We start from the raw sequence: 19503 nt of genomic DNA on the forward strand, positions 1-19503 counted from the left end.
AGAAAGAAAGAAAGAAAGAAAGAGTTTCGATCTTCCTACGTCATTCCACGTGCCATCGTCGGGTGGATTCCTTCGAGCTCAGCTGGGCTCATTGACTTCTTTTCTACGTTGCAGACAACCCCTCCTCCTCTTTCTCCTCCTACTCTTGCTCCTGCTTCTCTTCCACCTCCTTCCTTTTAACGAAACGTAGTCGAAATATGTACATACATATTTGTGTACCTCGAAATAGCCCTTTTTTTCTTCCTTTTTTTCTTTCTTTCTTCTCCCACCTTCCTCAAGCTTCACTAGAGTCTAAAATGAAAAGACAAGGGAGTAGAGAGAAAAAAAAAAGAACAGACCAAACAGGGAATAAGAATGAGAAGAAGAAGAGAAGGAAGAGAAGAAGAAGAAGAAGAAGAAGAAGAGAGAAGCGTGTACACCGCAAAACCAGTTCGCTGGTGAGTAAACAAAAAACGAGAAGGAGCCAACGCCGTGCGGCCTCGTTGTCCGTTCGCAAGGGGGAGAGAAGATAGCTGCTTTATTGCTAATTCGAAGACATTCGCCCGGTAGAAATGAAACTTTATAGTCCGTTCCAAGTTCCCCGGTGACTCCTCGGAGAACGTGGTTCATGCGTGCGTCGTATTTATCGCAGCTACGGAAGCTGCGCCGGACTTTCCATGGGAACCAATTTTATTCTCGTTTTTCTTTGGAGTCACGAGCGTAGTTCTCATTGGATTGGATTCGTACGGTTGTTTGGAAAAATGGAGGAGGATCGCACGGAAGCTACGAGAAGAGAACGTAACGAGATCGTCGAACGTGTAGAAGGAAGAAGAGAGAGAGAGAGAGAGAGAGAGACAGAGAGAGAGAGAGAGAAGGGGGAAAAAGGCTCGCTTCTTCACGAGATCCCGTCCTCCCCCTAATTGACAAATTGGAATCTTATTAGAAGCTCGTGATGTCGGAGAGGATACCCGAGGCAGAAGCCTCCAGGGTCAATCGAGGAGAGAACGAGCAAGCGGCAGCAAAGAAAGAAAGAAAGAAAGAAAGAAAGGAAGAGAGAAAGAGAGAGAGAAAGAGAGAGAGATGATCGAAGTCCTGAAAGGCGAGGAGAGAACGAGGGGCATAACGTGCGGATGGCACGACACTAACAGGTTGTACGAGGCTCGAGAACGGAGGAAGAAGAGGAGATGACGACGACGACGACGACGACGACGACGAAGTAGTAGAAGTAGAAGAAGAAGAAGAAGAAGAAGGAGTACCTTACGTTCGTCCTGCCGGCCGGCAGGCGAATGCCACCCAGGAAGCATTCGCGCGTGCGCGATCTGTGTGGCCTCGGTCGCGCTCGACCACCGGGCCCAGTCGAAGACGCACGAGCGCGGCCGAGGTAGCGCGAGGACGCCCGAAGCGGACGTGTGCTGGGCCACCCGGTAGAGCGCGCGCGTGCCGCGTCCTGTGTGGTCCTTGCGCGCGCGAGCGAGCTTGCCTCGGCTGCTCCCGGGATATCGCGCCGCCGACGAGAGCTTCGAATCTCTCTCTCTCTCTCTCTCTCTCTCTCTCTTTCTTTTACGTCTACAACCTTCCTTCCTTCCTTCTACTCACAGTATCACTACCACCACCCTTGTGCATCACCGTCTTTTCTCTCGGCTCGGGCCGCGAAGATGAGGTGGCTCCAAGAGGACGAGGAGCAAGGGAGATGCAGAGAGAAACTCACTGGCGTCGCTATCGAGGGAGTCCTCCATATCAGATAATGTTATTTCGTTATGATATTACAACTTTTTTCTTAACTTCCTTTTCTTAACCTCTCTTTTCGTCTTTCGTAAATTTATTAACGACCTTTCTGCTTTTCTTACTCTCTATATACCCATGTTAATTATTATCTTTGCTAGTTTATCTCTTCCAATCGTCTCGTCTAACGATTCTCTTTCTCCCTTTTATTCCCCGCCAATTGTATACGTGACGTCGCAAGTTCGAAGGTAGACTTGGAAAGTGTACGATTAGCGTCAACTTCACGTCGGACGCGTCGTCGAGTTAAACAATAGATGGTGCATCCGATTCGATTCTTAACGCGTTACGGCGGAATAAATGCGTTTTATTTGAAACGGTCATCAATATCTCTGTCGAAGATATTTTCGAGATCATCGATCATTTATCCATTTTAATTTTTGCGAATATAGAAAGATCGAGTGGTAATGATTTATGCTCGTTACACAATACTGTCGTTGCCGGTATATATTGGCGGCATATTTGGATACGTATGACGAGTATCACCGTTGAAATATGAAGAAAGAAAGAAAGAAAGAAAAAGAAAGAAAAGAAGAAAGAAAGAAAGAAAGAAAGAGAAAGAGAGCCTAAAAATAAGTTTCGTAAGCACTCACGGGCTGACGCGGAGATAGAAGTGGTGGTAGTAAGTGGAAGCATCGGAGAAACAAAAGTACAATACAAACGAGACGCTACGTCAGTGGATCCCTGAGCAAGATGGTGGGGAGGGACGAGGTGGTAAGCCCGGCTCGACTCGTTCCACCTCTCCTTTCCTGCTTCTCGGTTTCCTTCGCACGGCTCGCCTCGACCACGTGCTAACTTACGAGCTACGAACGCTGTACCCTTCCACTTGCGTGTCTCTGTCTCTCTGTCTCTCTCTCTCTCTCTCTCTCTCTCACTCTCACTCTTTCTTTTTCTACGCGACTCTCTCGCGTTTTCGCGACCCCCCCTCTCCTCCCACTCCTCCTACCTCGTCGACGTTCGAGCAGTACCTTCGTCGTCTCGCTTTTTCGCTCCCTTCGAAAGTCTGCCTCGTATTATTAATCCCTGTAAGCGTATATAAGAGTAAGAAAGAAAGAGAGAAAGGAAGAGAGAAAGAGAGAGAGAGAGAGAGAGAGACAGAGGAGTGAGACAAGGATACGTAGCATTCGCGGAGAAGATTATGGGTTGAGAGCACGGTCAAGGTGCTGCTACGTTAACAAGCGCCAATAGGGAAGGGTGGACGTCGTAAAACGTGATTTCGAAGATGAAAGAGCGCGCTTCTTTATCGATGCTTATCAACGTCTCCGTATCCTTCCCTCGCGGCTAGTTATTTTTTCTTCTATATGTACAACATAAATGTAGCCTGTGCGCCTTCACCCAGTCAGATTTCAAGTGGCTCGTTATAAGGTATACTTTTTATCATTCTTTTATTTCAATCATCGATATAGATAACGTGTAATAATTCCAATACGGTCTGCCATTGTCGATATTGTGAACTCTTTCCTTTTTTGTTTTCTTTTTTCTTATTTTATTCTTAAGAAGGACAATCATTTTTACGTTTTGTACGCGATGACACGGATTACTGCTATACTTTTTTGGTAATGATCTTTTCCCTCACGGAAGTCGAGGGAAACCTTTGGAGAACGCCGTCGCCGTGGGAATTCGCGCGTAAATCGAGCGTGCGAAGAATTCGGCGGCGAGATTGCCGGCGTACGACGAGAGAGAGAAAGAGAGATAGATGGAGAAAGAGAGAGATAAAGATAGATAGAGAAAGAGAGAGAGAGAGAGAGAGAGAAAGAGTGTGGTAACGTGCTCCGCGTGTGAAATGTAAATGGTGCATCTCTCTCGTATATACGTAGGTAAAGAGGGAGAGAGAAAACAGGTAAAAAGTAAGAGAAAGAGATACATATATATGTTAAGAGAAACAGAGAAAGAGAGAGAGAGAGAGAGAGAGAGAGAGAGAGAAAGATAGAGCAGGGTTCAAAGAGCCGACACAGTGGTTAAAGAGCCTTCTTCCTCTCGACACGCACAAGTATAAGGCGCAACCTTCCAAAGGTTGGAAAGAGGAAGATCGTTTTCTTTCTCTCTTTCTCTTTCTTTTCTCCCCACTTCTCTCTCTCTCTCTCTCTCTCTCTCTTTCTCTCTCTCTCTTGTTGGTCCTATCCTTTTCCACGCCGGCAACAGCAAATTTATTTCACGTTCCTGCCTCTTCTGGACCTTTCACAATATTTGGCCGTTCTTTGGCATCCCAAACGCACCGGCCGGCAGCACCGGTCACCAGGAGATACAGCTTTGAGCCCTCGGTGATGGATGGTTCGTTCTCCGGCTCGCCACGGACTGCTGTTTCTACTCTCCTCTTTCTTTCTCCTTTTCTCTTTCTTTCTTTCTCTCTTTCTCTCTCCCTCCTTCTTCGGAAGATGCTAGACCGCCGCCGATGAGCAACCGTGTTCAGGGCCGCTAACTCTCCCGTTCGCCGACTACTCTTCTATTCTTCTCTTCTTCGATATCCTAAACTAGTATCTGGTTAGTCTCACTGATAATGCTTTCGACGTCAGGGTATAAAGATATGCCAAATTCGATCTAACCGGGAGAAGATAAAAATAATTCGGAGGAAATCGTCCTTCCCCTTTTCGAAACGTTCCGCAGTAGGTATATTTGTACGTTTTGAGGTTTATGTATCTTTACGTGTATTTCCAGCATCTCTCGCGCCGGTCTCTATCCTCTCTCGAGATCGCTAGTACCTACAACGCGTTCGAATCGTTTTCTTTTGGAGATAGATACCGAATGAACGAAAGAGAGAAAGAGAGAAAGAGAGATAGAGAGAGGGAGAGATAAAGAGAAAGAGAAAGAGAAAGAGAAAGAAAGAGAGAGAGAGAGAGAGAAGATCACGAAGCCGTCCCTGAACACCGTGGAGCCCTCAGCCACGGGATCGTTCCGGCGAGTTCGTGCAGGTATATAAATTCTGGTGCTATTATTGGGGTTTGTGCCTTCTCACTGGGCCCTCTGAGCCCCGCGGCGGTCCCTTTGAGCTACTCTTTCTACCTCTCTCGCCCTCGGCTACCTCTCGCTCTTTTCTCCTTCTCTTTCTTCCTCCTCTTCCTCTTCTTCTTCTTCTTCTTCTTCTTCTTCTTCGTTGTCTCTCATCCTACGTGTCCTCAGATATTCTTCTTCCCTTTCCTCATCCTCATCTCCTCTTCTCATCCTTCTCCACCATCTCACTTGTTTGTTTTCCCTTGCGTCGTCTTCCGTTTGCTAAACGCACCTTAAATTACGCGGCCGATGATAAATATTTGAGCCGTCCATTACGCGAAAGGGCCACTCTCTTGCTGGACCTCTACGTTGCTCGGTGTTACATCCTCTCTCTCTCTCTCTCTCTCTCTCTCTCTCGCATTCTCTTTTCTCTTTTCTTTTTGGATCTTCGAAAGATTCTTCTTCTCCTTCTCCTTCTCCTCCTCCTCCTCCTCCTTCTTCTTCTTCTTCTTGGATCGTGTTACTCTGAAAAAGGGTCCTAGGGCTCGTCGAACTTACTCGTGATCCACTCAACGAAAGACAGAATCTGATCTTTGGATCCTATTGTGACGAGTCATTACTAATCGATGACTTTCTCAATCATCGTGATATATATATATATGTATATATATGTATGTATATATATGTATGTAAGTGTACATATATATTGTATCATTTTTTTACTTTTTCATTCATTATCGCTATACCGATAATGCAGTGTTCGAATTACTTACATTATCGATAATATCAGTAATTAAAATAACAAAGAATAAGAAAGAAAATGATTTAATTGCAGATAAGTATAATTGGATATTACATTTTTCGAAATCATGTACAAACGATTATCAACAATTCACCTTCACATATGTATATTTTTCGTTGAAATTGCCTCGCAATTCCATTTTGTTTTATTTTTATTTATTTTCTTTTTTTCTTCCTTTTTTTTTTCTTTCTCCGAAGAAACGTAGGGCGTCTCGATGGACGAGATCGAAATGACGAAGAACGATCGAACGTGAACGATGACGACGATGGGAAACGGTTCCTCCTCAATCGTTACTTGCACCTCGATAGTGAATTTTTTATTATTTTCTCGATCGGCGGCAGGCGCTCTCAGGCCTGCACACAAAAGTCGAAAGTGCCTCGTAACAGGATTATGAAATGTTCCGGAGTAGAGTGCCGTGCCGCCGTGCCGTCCAGTCGTTGTGGATGTTTACAGCTCGCGAATACTCGTTACCTTTTACTGCCGGCGAGTTTCAGCGATTCTGGCATCGGACGAGGGCCACCGCTAACGAGCGCCATTTATACTTTCATTGGCCCGTAATTCTTCGGAGTCTCCTACATCGAGACCGCCTTTGCACGAAGAACTCGAACGTAACCATTGTTTTATTCTTATTCTTATAGATATTATCGCTTTTCTTCAAAGAGAGAAAGTCTAGAAAAGTGAATTTTACAATCTTTCCAACTCGTTTCGTTCTCCTCAAAGTTCGAATAAATAGGATACAATTTTATTTCGTTACTCGGCATCGATGATACGACACAAGTCATTTAATAATAATCTCTTTGGAACGATAATGGATATGAATAGACAACGAAATTTTAACAAATATTTTTAACGAGAAAATTTCTTGGCAATAAATAACAATATATATATATATATATTGTTTTATGGTGATTAATTTGGAATGTCTAAAATAATATGAATAAATATTTAGTTATTTCGAAATATTTCTTGCGAGAAAGTTTCTTAACAATAAATGACAAAATCTATCATTTTATAGTGATTAATTAGGGTCGTCATATAAAAAAACATGAGTAGACATATTTGAATCTTACCAAATATTCCTCGTGAGAAAATTTCTTCGAATAGGTCGACGAAGATTAAAAACTATCGTGTTTCGTGATCATGGAAATTATCGTTTAGAAATCGAAAATTATCATGTAGATACTACATACCTATCAAAACGGATATAAAAAGATGAAAATCTTGACTACTTAGGAAGAGATATATCTACCGCGATATTATTATTATTATCTTTTTCTATCGAAACAAAATATCAATGATCGATCAAAATCGGACGCCTTTTTAATATCTCACTATTATCGAGATAGGAACGTGACTTATTTTGTCATACGGTTAGATCAAGGTCATCGTCGACTTCGTGGCGTCTTATGAAGATATCGAGAAAGAGAGTGAGTATAGAAAGACAGTGTATGTATATGTGTGAGAGGGAGAGGGAGAAAAACGATTCAGAAATCTTTCGTTCTTTCGAATTTACGACGTAGTCGTTGTTGTTCTATTGACCTTTAGTCCCTTTCTCTACGAGAGAAGAGAGACATAAGTACTACGTACATAAACACGTACGTTTCTATATGTACGGATAGTTTCAACTATTTCGAACATTCGAGAAGGAACATTAAAGGACTTATTACGTTTTCCGCATGTTTAACGGTAATTACAAAGTACCTCGAAGTAACGTGAAATATCCTTCTAATATGCCGTGTAAATTCAGAGCCGTTTCGATAGAAAGAGAGAGAAAGAGAGAGAGAAAATAGAGATAGAGAGAGAAAGAGAGAGAAAGAGAATAAGAGAAAGAAAGAGAGAAAGAGAAACGTGCCGTGCGTTCAGAAAAGATGTTTATTATCGGTAAACCGAGCTGTTCGGAGACCCTCTTGCCCCCGTTGACGTTGGCTCTCATTGGTAGACGTTCGACGTTCGTATCAGTCGGTTCTCGGTTTGCTTGGCGCGTGCACACACTTCGATCGTGTAAAAAAAAAAGAAAAAGAAAAAGGAAAAGAAAAAAAAAGAAAAATAGTTGGTCGTGTTCGATCGGAAGATCGATTTGACGGGGGTTGGGGGGGAGGGGAGAGGAAGAGAGAAGTGAGAACGTGACGAAGCAAGGAACGAGTTTGATCGTCGTTTATATACATATATCTATTTTTATATCGATTAGATCGATTTTAGAACTTTTCGAAGACGTTCTTTAGAACTTTCTTCGTTTTCTTACGCTACGATCTATCGCGTCTCAAGGTCATGAGCCGTAACTGGTTAACTTTTTTTGCGAGGGTGTTGCGTGTTCCTGGGGTAGAAAGTCATTCAGCATCTTGAAGTTGTAATTCAAAGAAGAAGAAGAAGAAGAAGAAGAAGAAGAAGAAGAAGAAGAAGAAAGGGAAGAAGGAGTAAAGGTATCTAAGCGAGGAAAGGACTCGTAAGGAGGAGAGAAAAAAGGGAAGAAAAGGACGAAGTAGTAGAAGAAGAAGAAGAAGAAGAAGAAGAAGAAGTAGAAGTAGAGGAACTTCGAGGTGGATCGAAGGAGGTATCTGCAGTAGAATCTGAGAAGGAAAGAGAGAGAGAGAGAGAGAGAGAGAGAGAAAGGGAGAAAGCTAAAAAATCAGCCGAACTCTTTCTCTCCCTTGACAGAACCTTCCTCCTCTTTTTATCCCTCCGTTTCCCTCTCTATCCTCCCTCTCCCTCTTACTCGAACGTATCACGAAGCTGGCACCTGTCCTCGTTTACCTGGAGAACGCTCCGCCCCGACCAATGGAGTCTCGAGGGGTCCGCTGAAGGCTCCTACCATCGGAAGAGAGAGAGAGGGCCCGTTTGTCGAGTGGTGGTGGTGGTGGTGGTGGTGATGGTGGGAGTCTTTCGGCATCATCCACCACCACCAACAGTAATAGCACGAGTGTAAGTCGCTAAGAAAAGAGAAAGAGAAAGAGAAAGAGAAAAAGAGAAAGAAAGAAAGAAAGAGAGAGAGAGAGAGAGAGAGAGAGAGAGAGAGAGAGAGAGAGAGAGAAGGGACCTACCGGCGTCTCTACGAGTCGTTTTGGTGGGGACAGGAAGAGGGGCCTACCCCGTCTAGAGCTCGTAGTATACTATAGAAGCAAGCAAGCAAGAAAGCAAGAAAGAAAGAGAGAGAGAGAGAGAGAAAGAGAGAGAGAGAGAGAGAGAAAGAGAGAGAGAGAGAGAGTAGTGTAGGGGGTATCCACCGAAAGCCATCGCCGGCATTTCCCACCACCGGCTCGTCCGGAAAACGTGAGGTACACGCGAGTCCACGCTTCCGGAGGCTGACTTTCAGTCTCGGGAGTCCGCCAGAGTCTGATCATCGCGAGACTCACGTTTTTTTTTCTCCTCCTGTACATTTCATTTCCACGCAACTCGATCGTGTTATACATATGTAAATACGTAGGTGCCTCGTCGATTGGATATAATGAAATCGGTAGTGTTCTTCGTTAGCTCGTTGTTGATCATCTTGAAGATGTAGAGTCGTGTTTAAAAAATTTTTCTTTTTTATATTTTGGTGATTTGACAACGACGTATTCCGATTATCGCGATAGTGATTACATTAGAGTGCTTCTCTCTCTCTCTCTCTCTCTCTCTCTCTCTCTTTCTTTCTCTATCTATTTATCTATCTATCTATCTATCTATCTTTCTCTTTCTGTTTCTTTCTCTTCTTCTCTCTCTCTCTCTCTCTTATCGAGAAAATCTAAGTACAATACATCTGTATATCTACGTATAGATATAGATAGATAAGAGGTGGTAACAAGAGAGAGTGCTTTCTCCAGGGTCGCTGTGGTGATGCCCTGGTTATGGTTAAGCGTGAGTAGTGGTGAGGTAAGTGGAGAGAGAGGGAAGAAGAAAAGAGGAGGACAACCGTTTTCCTCGTCATCGTGGTGGATCAAGCGTTCGTTCCTTGAACGAACGTCTGACACCCTTTTACGTCGAGGAAGAGGAGGAGGAGGAAGAAGAAGAAGGTGGTGGTAGTGAAAGGGTTGTGATAAAGCGAAGAAGAAGAAGAAGAACAAGAAGAAGAAAAAAACGAAACAAAAAAAGAGAAAAAGAAAAGTAAAAGGATAACAAAAAAATAAATATATATATACATACATACACACACACACATATATATATATATCAAATTGCATATATATATATATATATACACACACATAGTTGCGCGGAACGGAAGAAAAATTGAGCGATTCGTTCGCTCGAATTATGGTGTGCCATCGTAATCATCATCGTCATAGGGGCCTCCTAAGGGCTAGCAGCCACCGTAGCTGCGCCTTTGGGAGGCGAGGAGAACACGTACCGTCGGTACTACGCGTTTTCCTCTTGATATTGGCACTCTGGATGCCGGTACTCGACAACGGTGCTCTTGTACTCGCCTGCGGACCCGGCAGAGGCGCCGGAAGACGTCTTGGTCCCAAGAAGGTCACGCCTCTTGTCTTTAAACAGCACGTGCCCAACGTCAGCGAAAACACGCTACCGGCAAGTGGACTCAGCGATGGACGTGTATCCAGACACGATCCAAGATTTCGTGATCTTGTGCCAAACTATAACGCCGACATCATTTTCAAGGACGAGGAAGGTACCGGTGCTGATAGATTCATGACACAGGTGATATATACTTATTTTTCATCTATTTTTCTTGTTTCTTATCGACTTTCCTTCGTCTTCATTTTCGGCTTTATGAATGACACAATTTTTATGCTGTCGTTGATCAATGACGTTCCTTATAGATCTATTTTTTTAAACGACTGATTCAAACAAAAATACTATTATACGAATCGTTGTACATGTATACACTTATGTGAACATTTTTCTGTGGTAATTGATGATCATGCAAGAAAGTTGCTCGGGTGAAAGATGATTTGAGAATTGATAGATCGTTAGAGATCATTCGTTCGAATTTTCTTTCGATCGTCAGTAGGGTGTTTTAGAAAACCGACTGACTTCAACATCGTCGTTGTCGTTGACATCGTAGTCGCTTACTCGCGATAAAGTATTGTACATACATACACTGTACTGTGTCAACGTGCGATAAAGATGGTCGTCGTCTTTGCGGAACCCGGCAACGATGATTCATCGAAGGGACGAGGGAGACACATTGTGCGATAATTTATAAGCTCTCCCACGTTTACATGTGAACGTCGATATAGATCGATATTCTCCCTCGATTAGTTTACAATGTCGACTTTTTTCCTTCGATTTTATTTTCGAGTCAGATTTCAAAAATCGATGATTGATCTTGACCTTTATTGATTTACAAAGATCTGGTTACAATACCTTGTATGAACTTTTCTTTAGAACTAACATTACACATTGCTTTATATGTAACATACATTATTTATATATATATATATTTATCTATAATTTTATATATAACATTATACTTCGATTTTATAATACCACGTTATCTTTTTTTTTGTTCTTAATTTTTAGAAAATTATTTTCGTATAACATATATAATTACGTATACACACATATATATATATGGAAATCAGAAAGAGAGATATTATTTAAAATATATTTTATATATATATATATATGTTAAAATAATTTTATCTCTACGAGTCTTATTAGAAAAACTTGCGTTAGTTCTTTTTTTAATGTATAAATTGCATTCTTAAATTGTGAAACAGGTTTTATAGTGAAAGAAAAAAAATAAACAAGCCGTGCATTTTTCGAATAACCTACATATACAATATATATATATATATATATATATATATATATATATATATATATGAATGTAGAAGATATATATATATAATTTTAGATATATATATATATTCTATATTTTTTTACGTAATACTATGTGTAAGAATTGAAAATAGTGTAGTTAGCGACCTTTACATTCGAATCTGGTAACAGTAATGCAATAATTCACGGATAATAATCAAAGTGGTCGAAAGAATGTGTAAAGTTTCTAATACTTACGTATATTTTAGATCTTGAAATAGATCTATCCAGTCGATCGATACGGTTCTAGATTCCGTTAGAATTATATTCTCATTTTTTTTTTCAATTTTTCTTTTTCTTTTATTTTCTTCTTCTTTCTTTTTATTTTTATTTTCCATCTAAGAATAAGTATGTATTATTATTCCTGATACACCAGAGTCTCGGGGAGTTGTTTATTTATTTATCATACGTGAAATAGAACAGATTGCTATGAATTCTCTTTTCCCTTTGATATATCCCGAAGAAACGATCTCTCACCGTACTCATAGATCTTCCTTCGTTTTCTTCGACAAGACATCGTCGACATTCTTTCACCGTACTTGGAATACAAGAGTTTCTCTCTCTCTCTCTCTCTCTCTCTTCTCGTTCCTTTCAACCTGCTACACACAATGTTCCCTCTCGCTTATAGAAAATGAGAATACGCATTCTTCGCGATTCTCTACACATACACATATACATATACAGTTGATAACTTGCAAGTCGAGTAGCATGCTTTACAGAAATCCTCCTGACGTACATATGTATATACATATGTATATACATACATGCATACATACATATATATATATACCTACATACGTACTGCAATTTCTCCTTCTCGTGAATATCGACTCGCTAAAGGTATCATAAGAAAGAGAAAGAGAGAAAGAGAGAAAAAGAGAGAAAAAGAGAGAAAAAGAAAAACAGAGAAAGATAGAAAGAGAGAGAAAGAAGAACGTCGGGAGTCTATTACGATGCTCACCTATGTCGTAGTTATAACGGTACTCTATCAAGCGCGTAATCGCAGTAACGCGTGTTACTTGCCATATGACAAACTAGCTGAGGCTCCTTCCTTCTCGTCGTTAAACGTCGGCAGGTGATTCACACGAAAAAGAAGACTTCCGATCCTTCCAGTAAATAATACCTACCTATTGCGGTTGAATCGTCTAACGTGACCAATTGGAAATTGATTAACTCGAACAAGCTTGACCTTGACATTTTTTCCCACCCCTCTTCTTCGATTTACTTACAAATACATTGTATGTAACTTGACAAATTATATTCATCATCACGTATAACGTGCTTATATACGATATAGTATATACGCGCGTGTGTGTGTGTGTGCGCGTGTGTTTATGATACATGATCGTTGTCAAAGGATTTTCTAAGAAAATGAAAGCAACAGACTCTCTATTTATTTCTACGTTCGTATATTGCGAGCATATAAATAAACTTGGAAATAAGTGAATGAATTCTTCATGATTTCTAGAATTTCTTACATTCCTAGTTAAATAATAATAATAATAATTAATAATTAATAATAATAATAATTAATAATTAATAATAATAATAATAATAATAATAATAATAATAATAATAATAATAATCATGATAATAATAATGTTACGAATGCGAGTGCTTACACACGCGAAGAAAATATATATCTTCGTATATTCGCAGGAATGTTCCTTTTGGAATAGTGAAAACGGTTTGAACTTCTCCAAGAGATATTTTTATTGTCTTGCCGTATACACTCGCCTCCGTTTTCTATTAAGTTTCTTTCTCGATAACCTTCTTTCTTTTTCTCTCTCTCTCTCTCTCTCTTTCTTTATCTCTTTTTCTTTAATGTATGATATATACCATACGTGGGAAAGAATTACGACGGTAATAAAATTCACTGCAGTTCCTTATTTTATATTCTGATCCTTGCCGATCATGTTCCCTTTCGAAAATTCGCTCGTATTTGTTGATTTATCGACAATTTTCGTAAATATTGAATTTTATTAAAAAAAAGGAAAAGAAAGACAAGAAAGAAAAAAAAAGGAACAAAAGAAAAAAGATCGACATTGCCGATCAGACATTTTATATATGATCAATGATCGTATATACGATCAAATCGATAAATTCTTTTTTTCCTGAGATATATATATATTTTTTTTTAGATATCTGTGTGTGTGTGTGTGTGTGTATATAATACACGATATGATGACAATGGTGATACTTTAATATATCGGAACGAAATAATGTCAGTGGTTCTATAGTGTTTGAAAAAGAAAAAAGAAAAAGAAATTGCAAACTATATTTCTTGGAATTATTCGGATATATTTTTTTTGTATACCAAAAAATTTTACGATATGAAATTTATTATTGAAATTACGGTAGGGTATTAATAGGAGGGTCCTTTTTTTTCACTGACCTTACCTTCCGAACGACAAAAGAGTCATTTAAAATTGGCACGCAAGTGAATTCGTAGGAAGTTGGGTGTCGTCCTGATCGAATCGAATCGAGAATTCACCTGTCTGTGAAAGAGATTTTGTTTTCTCTTTTTAAAAACCTCTATGAGAGGAGGACTTTCTCTCTTTCTCTCTCCATAGACGTTCTGTATCTATCTCTTCTTGTCTCCTTTCTCAAGCCGCGTTTATTCACCGTCCATAGAGCGTCCATTAGTGCTTTATTCATGCAGTTTTTATCGCTGTTTGCCTTCCACTTGGCGCCCCCGCGATGCGTCAAACGATTCTCTCTTTTACGAAGGCCGACTATCTCTCTCTCTCTCTCTCTCTCTTTCTTTCTTTTTCTCTCTCTGTATCTCTGTATCTCTCTATCTATCTCTCTATCTCTCTATACTGTATTGTATTCCAATTTGTAAGCCCACGAGAAAGATTGAAATGAAAGAAGAGTTCTTTAATGGATTTAAACGAAGGATTAGGCTTGTATGATTATTTTTTATTTTCGAAAAAAAATCGATTTATCTGATTTTTCGACTTTTACGTAAGGAGATCTTCTACTTCTTTTCTTTTTGTTTTTTTATCGTCATCTTTTCCTCACCTATTTATTTGTACTTCTCTCTCCCTCCCTCCCTCTCTCTCTCTCTCTCTCTCTTTCATTCTCACACTCTCCTCTTGTTTTTATCGAAAAGAAGATGATAAACATTGAGTTGACGCCAGTTCATAGTTTAAAAAAATCGATCTGTTCGATTCTTGTCTAAGGAAACCTTTTCTTTTCATCTTCTTCTAACATATGTATCTGTCCGTACTACTCTCTTTCTCTGTGTATATATATATATTTCTCTTTCATTCAGTCTTCTTGTTTTTATCGAAGCGAAGACAAGAATGAACGTTGAACTGGCGCCAGTTCATAGTTTTCACTCGTTCAAATATTTTACCGAGAGCCGAGCATTTTTCGTTCTTGTGTTTTCTCGATTTTCTAGTTCTTTTTATTTCTCTCTCTTTCTCTCTCTTTCTCTCCCCCCCTCTCTCTCTCTCTTTCACGGTTTGTTTTAAAGCGCCTCCTTCACGAAGAGATAACGGTCTCCGGGAATCGATAAATCCTAAGAATATGACGCTATAGTCGTATATCTTTTACGACTCCATTGGTGAGTCTTTGGAATTCGAATGATACTAATCTAAACTTTTAATTTCACTTTGTGGAGTCGACTATAATATAACTTGAACTGGTTTATATAATTAAATTCTTTGATTGAAAATATCTATTTCGTGAGAATCGTTAGTTTAAACTTATCTAAGCTTTGAGATATGGATTAGAAATGTTTTTAATCCGACATCGTGAGTTTTCTTCTACTTCTTCTTCTTCTTCTTCTTCTTCGATAACTTTGTCTATACAAATCAAAATGGATTTTTAAAAAATCATATATATTTTCTCGAAAATCGTTCTTGTTCCTTGCCCTGCGTGATCGCGACTCCCTAGAAGCGGCGTTTGGCCGCGGAATAAATAGGGAGAAAAAGCGCGCGCCGGCTCTAAGTGATTGTGGGTAGGTTTATGACCGCCATAACCGGTGTTTGGTTTGGCGCGTTAAAGCTCCCCCAATTACGGCAAATAAAGCCTAATGACCACGCTTCTCTTTTCTTTTTTTTTCTGTTTTTTTTTCTGTTTTTTCTTTGTTTTTCGTTTTTTTTTGTTGTTGTACTTTTCCCCCCTTCTTTCTATTTCTCACCTTCTTCAAACCACAAACTTTCTCTATGATCATTTAGAAACGGAACATCGTAGGAATGGTTGGCCAAAGAAATTTTGTTAAATTTAAAAAAAAGCCGAGTAAGACATTGCTGAACAATTTTTTGCAAACTTTTCAATATCAATCAATTATCAAACATAGAAAGTTTGAAGGATCGATCTCTCGAGAAGTGAAAAACGAAATAAGAAGAGCAGGATCATTTGTAGCGACTTGTACCGGGTGTCTGATGACGAGGGATGACCAACCGAGTAACTCGATAGGAGCACGTGGCGCTACGTGATACGCTCCTGAATCGTATGTTCTCGATATTCGTGTTGTATATCGTTCTTCATCGAAGAATCGAGAAACGATTCGACGCAATATTTGCGAGATTCTCGTTAAATTCGAGAAAGAAAGATTCTCAAGTTTCTACTTGGGATTTTTTTCGAATTTAACATTCGTTTCTTTCTTTTTTTTTTTGTATCTCCTTCTGATCCGACAATATTACTTATTCCTTCGATCTATAGGCGATAATTCGTTTAGCGAAATTTTATTCTTTTATCGATCGAAAATCGATACTTTAACGTAATTTCGAAGAGAAGAAATTTAGTTAATTCGACGAATCAACATTTTCATAAAATTTTTTTTCTCATCCTTCTCTTTCGTCTTTTTCACAGCTCGAAACGATCGATCCTCGACCGAGGCCGTCGATCGAAAGCGATAAACAGGCCCGAAGCATTTATACATACATACATACATACATACATACATACATACATACATACATACATACATACATACATTCATACATACATACATACATACACACATATATATATATATAATATGAGACACCCACGCCACTTGTGATGGTGCTTACAAGGTTTCTTTTCAGCCAAGCGCATACCTGTAATAACGGGCTACGCATGGAAAGTAATGATTTAAGGTACGCTTGTCTCCCTCGAAAGTAGCATAACTTAGCAGCTCCGGCACGATGATCGAACCAGCTCCGAAGGTACCCATCCACCTTCATTGTCTTCCGACCGTCTCGATAGCTCTCCAACTCGAAACGACGATATTTCTGAGATTTACACATCGTCGACGCTTACCCACGCTCTTCTTATCGTTTCTCACCAAAGATATTTCACGATCGGCACGAAGGAGTCTTTCCTTATGGAATGGATCACATTCCGTTCGTGTGCGTGTCGTAAAATTTCGTACGTGACACACGTGTGAACGTGAGAAAAATCGCACATGCTTACTTTCTTATATTTTTCTGGGGATGGGGATAAAGGGGGAAGAAGACGATTGACGGCGATGGGGATGCTATAAGGTGGATGGATTAATCGAGAATTAATTAGAAAAATTAGATCTAATTGTAGATCTATGTATTTAAGTAAGAATCTTGAAGATCTTTAAGATCTTAGGATATATTTATACGAATAAATTTAAAAGATATTAAAGATATATTTGTTGTTATAAGATATTAAAATGATACTATTTATTGGATCAGTATTTTAAATTATATATTTTGTTAAAATATATTTTTGATTTACATTGGTTAATTATATTTGATTAAAAAAGAAAATATATATATATATGTATATGTATATTGTTAATATATATATTTCGTAATTAAATAATTATTTTGTAATTAAATGTATATTTAAATAAATGTATACTTATAATAAAATATCAGTAGGTAATATAAGTGACGCAATTGCGACATTTAATTATTCATACTGATCGAAATATTCATCTATATATATTGATTATTTATTTTACGTAATACATAAAACGTTAATTAATAAAAATACTGAACAAATAAATAGGAATTATATTAAATATTTAGATTCGTTTCAGTAGATATATGTCGCAAGTTAAAAAGTAAAAAAGTATCGTCGATTATCAGTGATAAAAGCCATTCATAGATCTTTTTATAATACATTATAATAAAAAGATGTCTGTCTAACTGTCCCTAAGATACTTTCTTATATTTCCTTTTATTATCGAGACAATTAACAATATATAATTAGTCACACAGAAAAAGTATCTACTTATGTATCTAACTATCTTTAGAAAAAAAAAAGATTGCTGTCTATATCATTGAAACTTATTTATCAGTAAAAAGAATCTAATTATATATCTAAATAAGATTATTTTCATAAGAGATCAATTGATAAGAGAAAAGATCTATAATTAATATAATAGATTATAATGAAAATATTATTACAATCTTTAGTATATCTTAATATATTTCGTAAGAAAAAAAAAAAAAAAAAATACTTGATTAGTTCCAATATTCTTTCTTACTATTTTTTTTTCTTTCTATCGAAAAAAGACTAGTTATAAAATTGATCGAAAGAAGAAAGAGAAGTAAAAGAAAGAAAAAAGGAAAATGAAAGATGGCTATGTAGCTTGAAGATCCTTAACGACGACGAAACGATGAAAATCAATCAGCGAGGAGTATCATCCACTGAGAGATCCGGTAATTCAAGCCCTTTTCATTTTCGATGTTACTTATTGCACGACGGGGTTTTACTAATGTGAACGTTGGGATTAGACGGGAGACCTATGCGCGTCCAGCTAACGTATTCGTCTCTCTCTTTCTCTCTCTCTTTTTCTCTCTCTTTCTCTCTGTCTGTTTCTCTCTCTGTCTCTCTCTCTCTCTCTCTCTCTCTGTGTCTTTTCAAGATGCAGCTTACACGTCTTAGCTTACGCGCCGTTATCTTCGAAGGTATAACCTCGTAAATCCATGGGCATTTGTTTCCTGCCCACCCTCGGGATCCGTCAAGATTACTGGCCATTAATCTCACTGCGATCATTCATACGTTTACAACGACAAATCGCTACCTTCGGTTTCTATTCTATCTCTTTCTCTTTATCACAATGTTGTATCTTTTTCCTGTCTTTTTTCTCGTTATCTCATTTTCTTTTCTTTTTCTGTATCTATTTCTATTCGGTTTCTTTAATATCTTCACTTCTTTCTTTTTTTTTTTTTATAAAATCATATATGTAGGTGTAAAATTTAATGTATATATACAATATAATATAGATATATATTTTAGTATATATATATGCTATATACGATAGAGATCTATATAAATGTAAATCTAAATTACTATCGTATTTCTTTACAAAAAAAAAATATATATATATATATATATATATATATATATATATATAAAATGTATGTACATGATATCGTTTTGTCTGATTAATTTCAGCTTATCTCGATATTCATAGATACATATATATTCACATATGGTGATCACAATATGATTAATTTTGTTTTTAAATCACGTATCTTACGAGGTTATTTCTATCATCCCTTTCATTTCATTTTAGCCTCGATTTTATTAACCATTTTGTTCGACGCGAAAAATCTTCACTCCCAAACATAGTCTTCTTTTGGCACATATTGAATCGTGATTTAACGAGCTAGGAAAATCGACTCCCCTTCTATAATATCTTCAAGTAACGAATAGTAGTTGTATGCTTGCCGTCTTTCGAGAGTCGGCTTTCACGTTACGATATAGAGCATCGTAAAATAAGTTTTAGTGACTCGGATGAATTTACTTTATTAGCACGTTAGAGCTTTGGGGTTTGTCGGTAGAATGCTTGATCTTATAATGGACCAAACCGAGTCGCCATTCTATCTGTCGAGGCTCGCTGATTCTCCGCTCGCTGGATAATGGTTTCTACCGGGACTGCCCAGAATATATAAGTCTTTAATAGCGATGGCTCCTTTCTTTCTTTCTTTCCTTCTTTCTTTCTCTCTTTCTTTTTCTATCTCTTTCTCTTTTTTTGTACACAAAAAAAAAGAAAAAAAGCAAAGGAAAAAAAAAGAAAAGAAAAGAAAAAATAAGTCGGCGTTCTCGATCAAAGTGGTTTCCCTGTAAAGACGGGGACCGCGGTTTTACATCGCGTTAGAACCAGTTATACAGACAGGAGGCGCTTGTTAAACGAGACCAGTCGGCTAGTGTAAACAGATCCGATAGTTAACAGCGTATCTCTGTCCAGTTTCGTCTCGATAAAGTCGACTAGATTCACTTCAGCGTCTTTTCATTCTTGAAGTGTTACATTCTATTGGAATCTATGTTTTTTTCATATC

General features: G+C 38.4%; 2 protein-coding genes across 3 annotated transcripts in view; both read left to right on the top strand.

The window, feature by feature from the left end:
• The first annotated feature begins 5339 nt into the window (after window positions 1–5339).
• The window catches only part of LOC127072788 (FHF complex subunit HOOK interacting protein 2A-like), a 158807-nt gene continuing 144643 nt past the window's right edge, over window positions 5340–19503 (top strand). Inside the window, exon 1 of the mRNA XM_051013503.1 lies at window positions 5340–5361. The gene's annotated coding sequence lies outside the window, so the exon portion shown is untranslated. The remainder of the gene's footprint in view (window positions 5362–19503) is intronic.
• LOC127072796 (sonic hedgehog protein) overlaps window positions 7596–19503 on the top strand; it is a 54113-nt gene continuing 42205 nt past the window's right edge. The window contains exons 1-2 of one of the 2 annotated variants that reach the window (XM_051013525.1): window positions 7596–8407; window positions 9240–10117. In XM_051013525.1, the coding sequence (XP_050869482.1) occupies window positions 9716–10117 (402 nt within the window). In that variant the 5' untranslated portion in view covers window positions 7596–8407; window positions 9240–9715. Of the gene's footprint in view, window positions 10118–19503 lie in introns of both variants that reach the window. The other variant, XM_051013524.1, reaches the window with a different exon arrangement.

This window comes from Vespula vulgaris, chromosome 2 (assembly GCF_905475345.1).
Source record: "Vespula vulgaris chromosome 2, iyVesVulg1.1, whole genome shotgun sequence".
Classification (NCBI taxonomy): domain Eukaryota; kingdom Metazoa; phylum Arthropoda; class Insecta; order Hymenoptera; family Vespidae; genus Vespula; species Vespula vulgaris.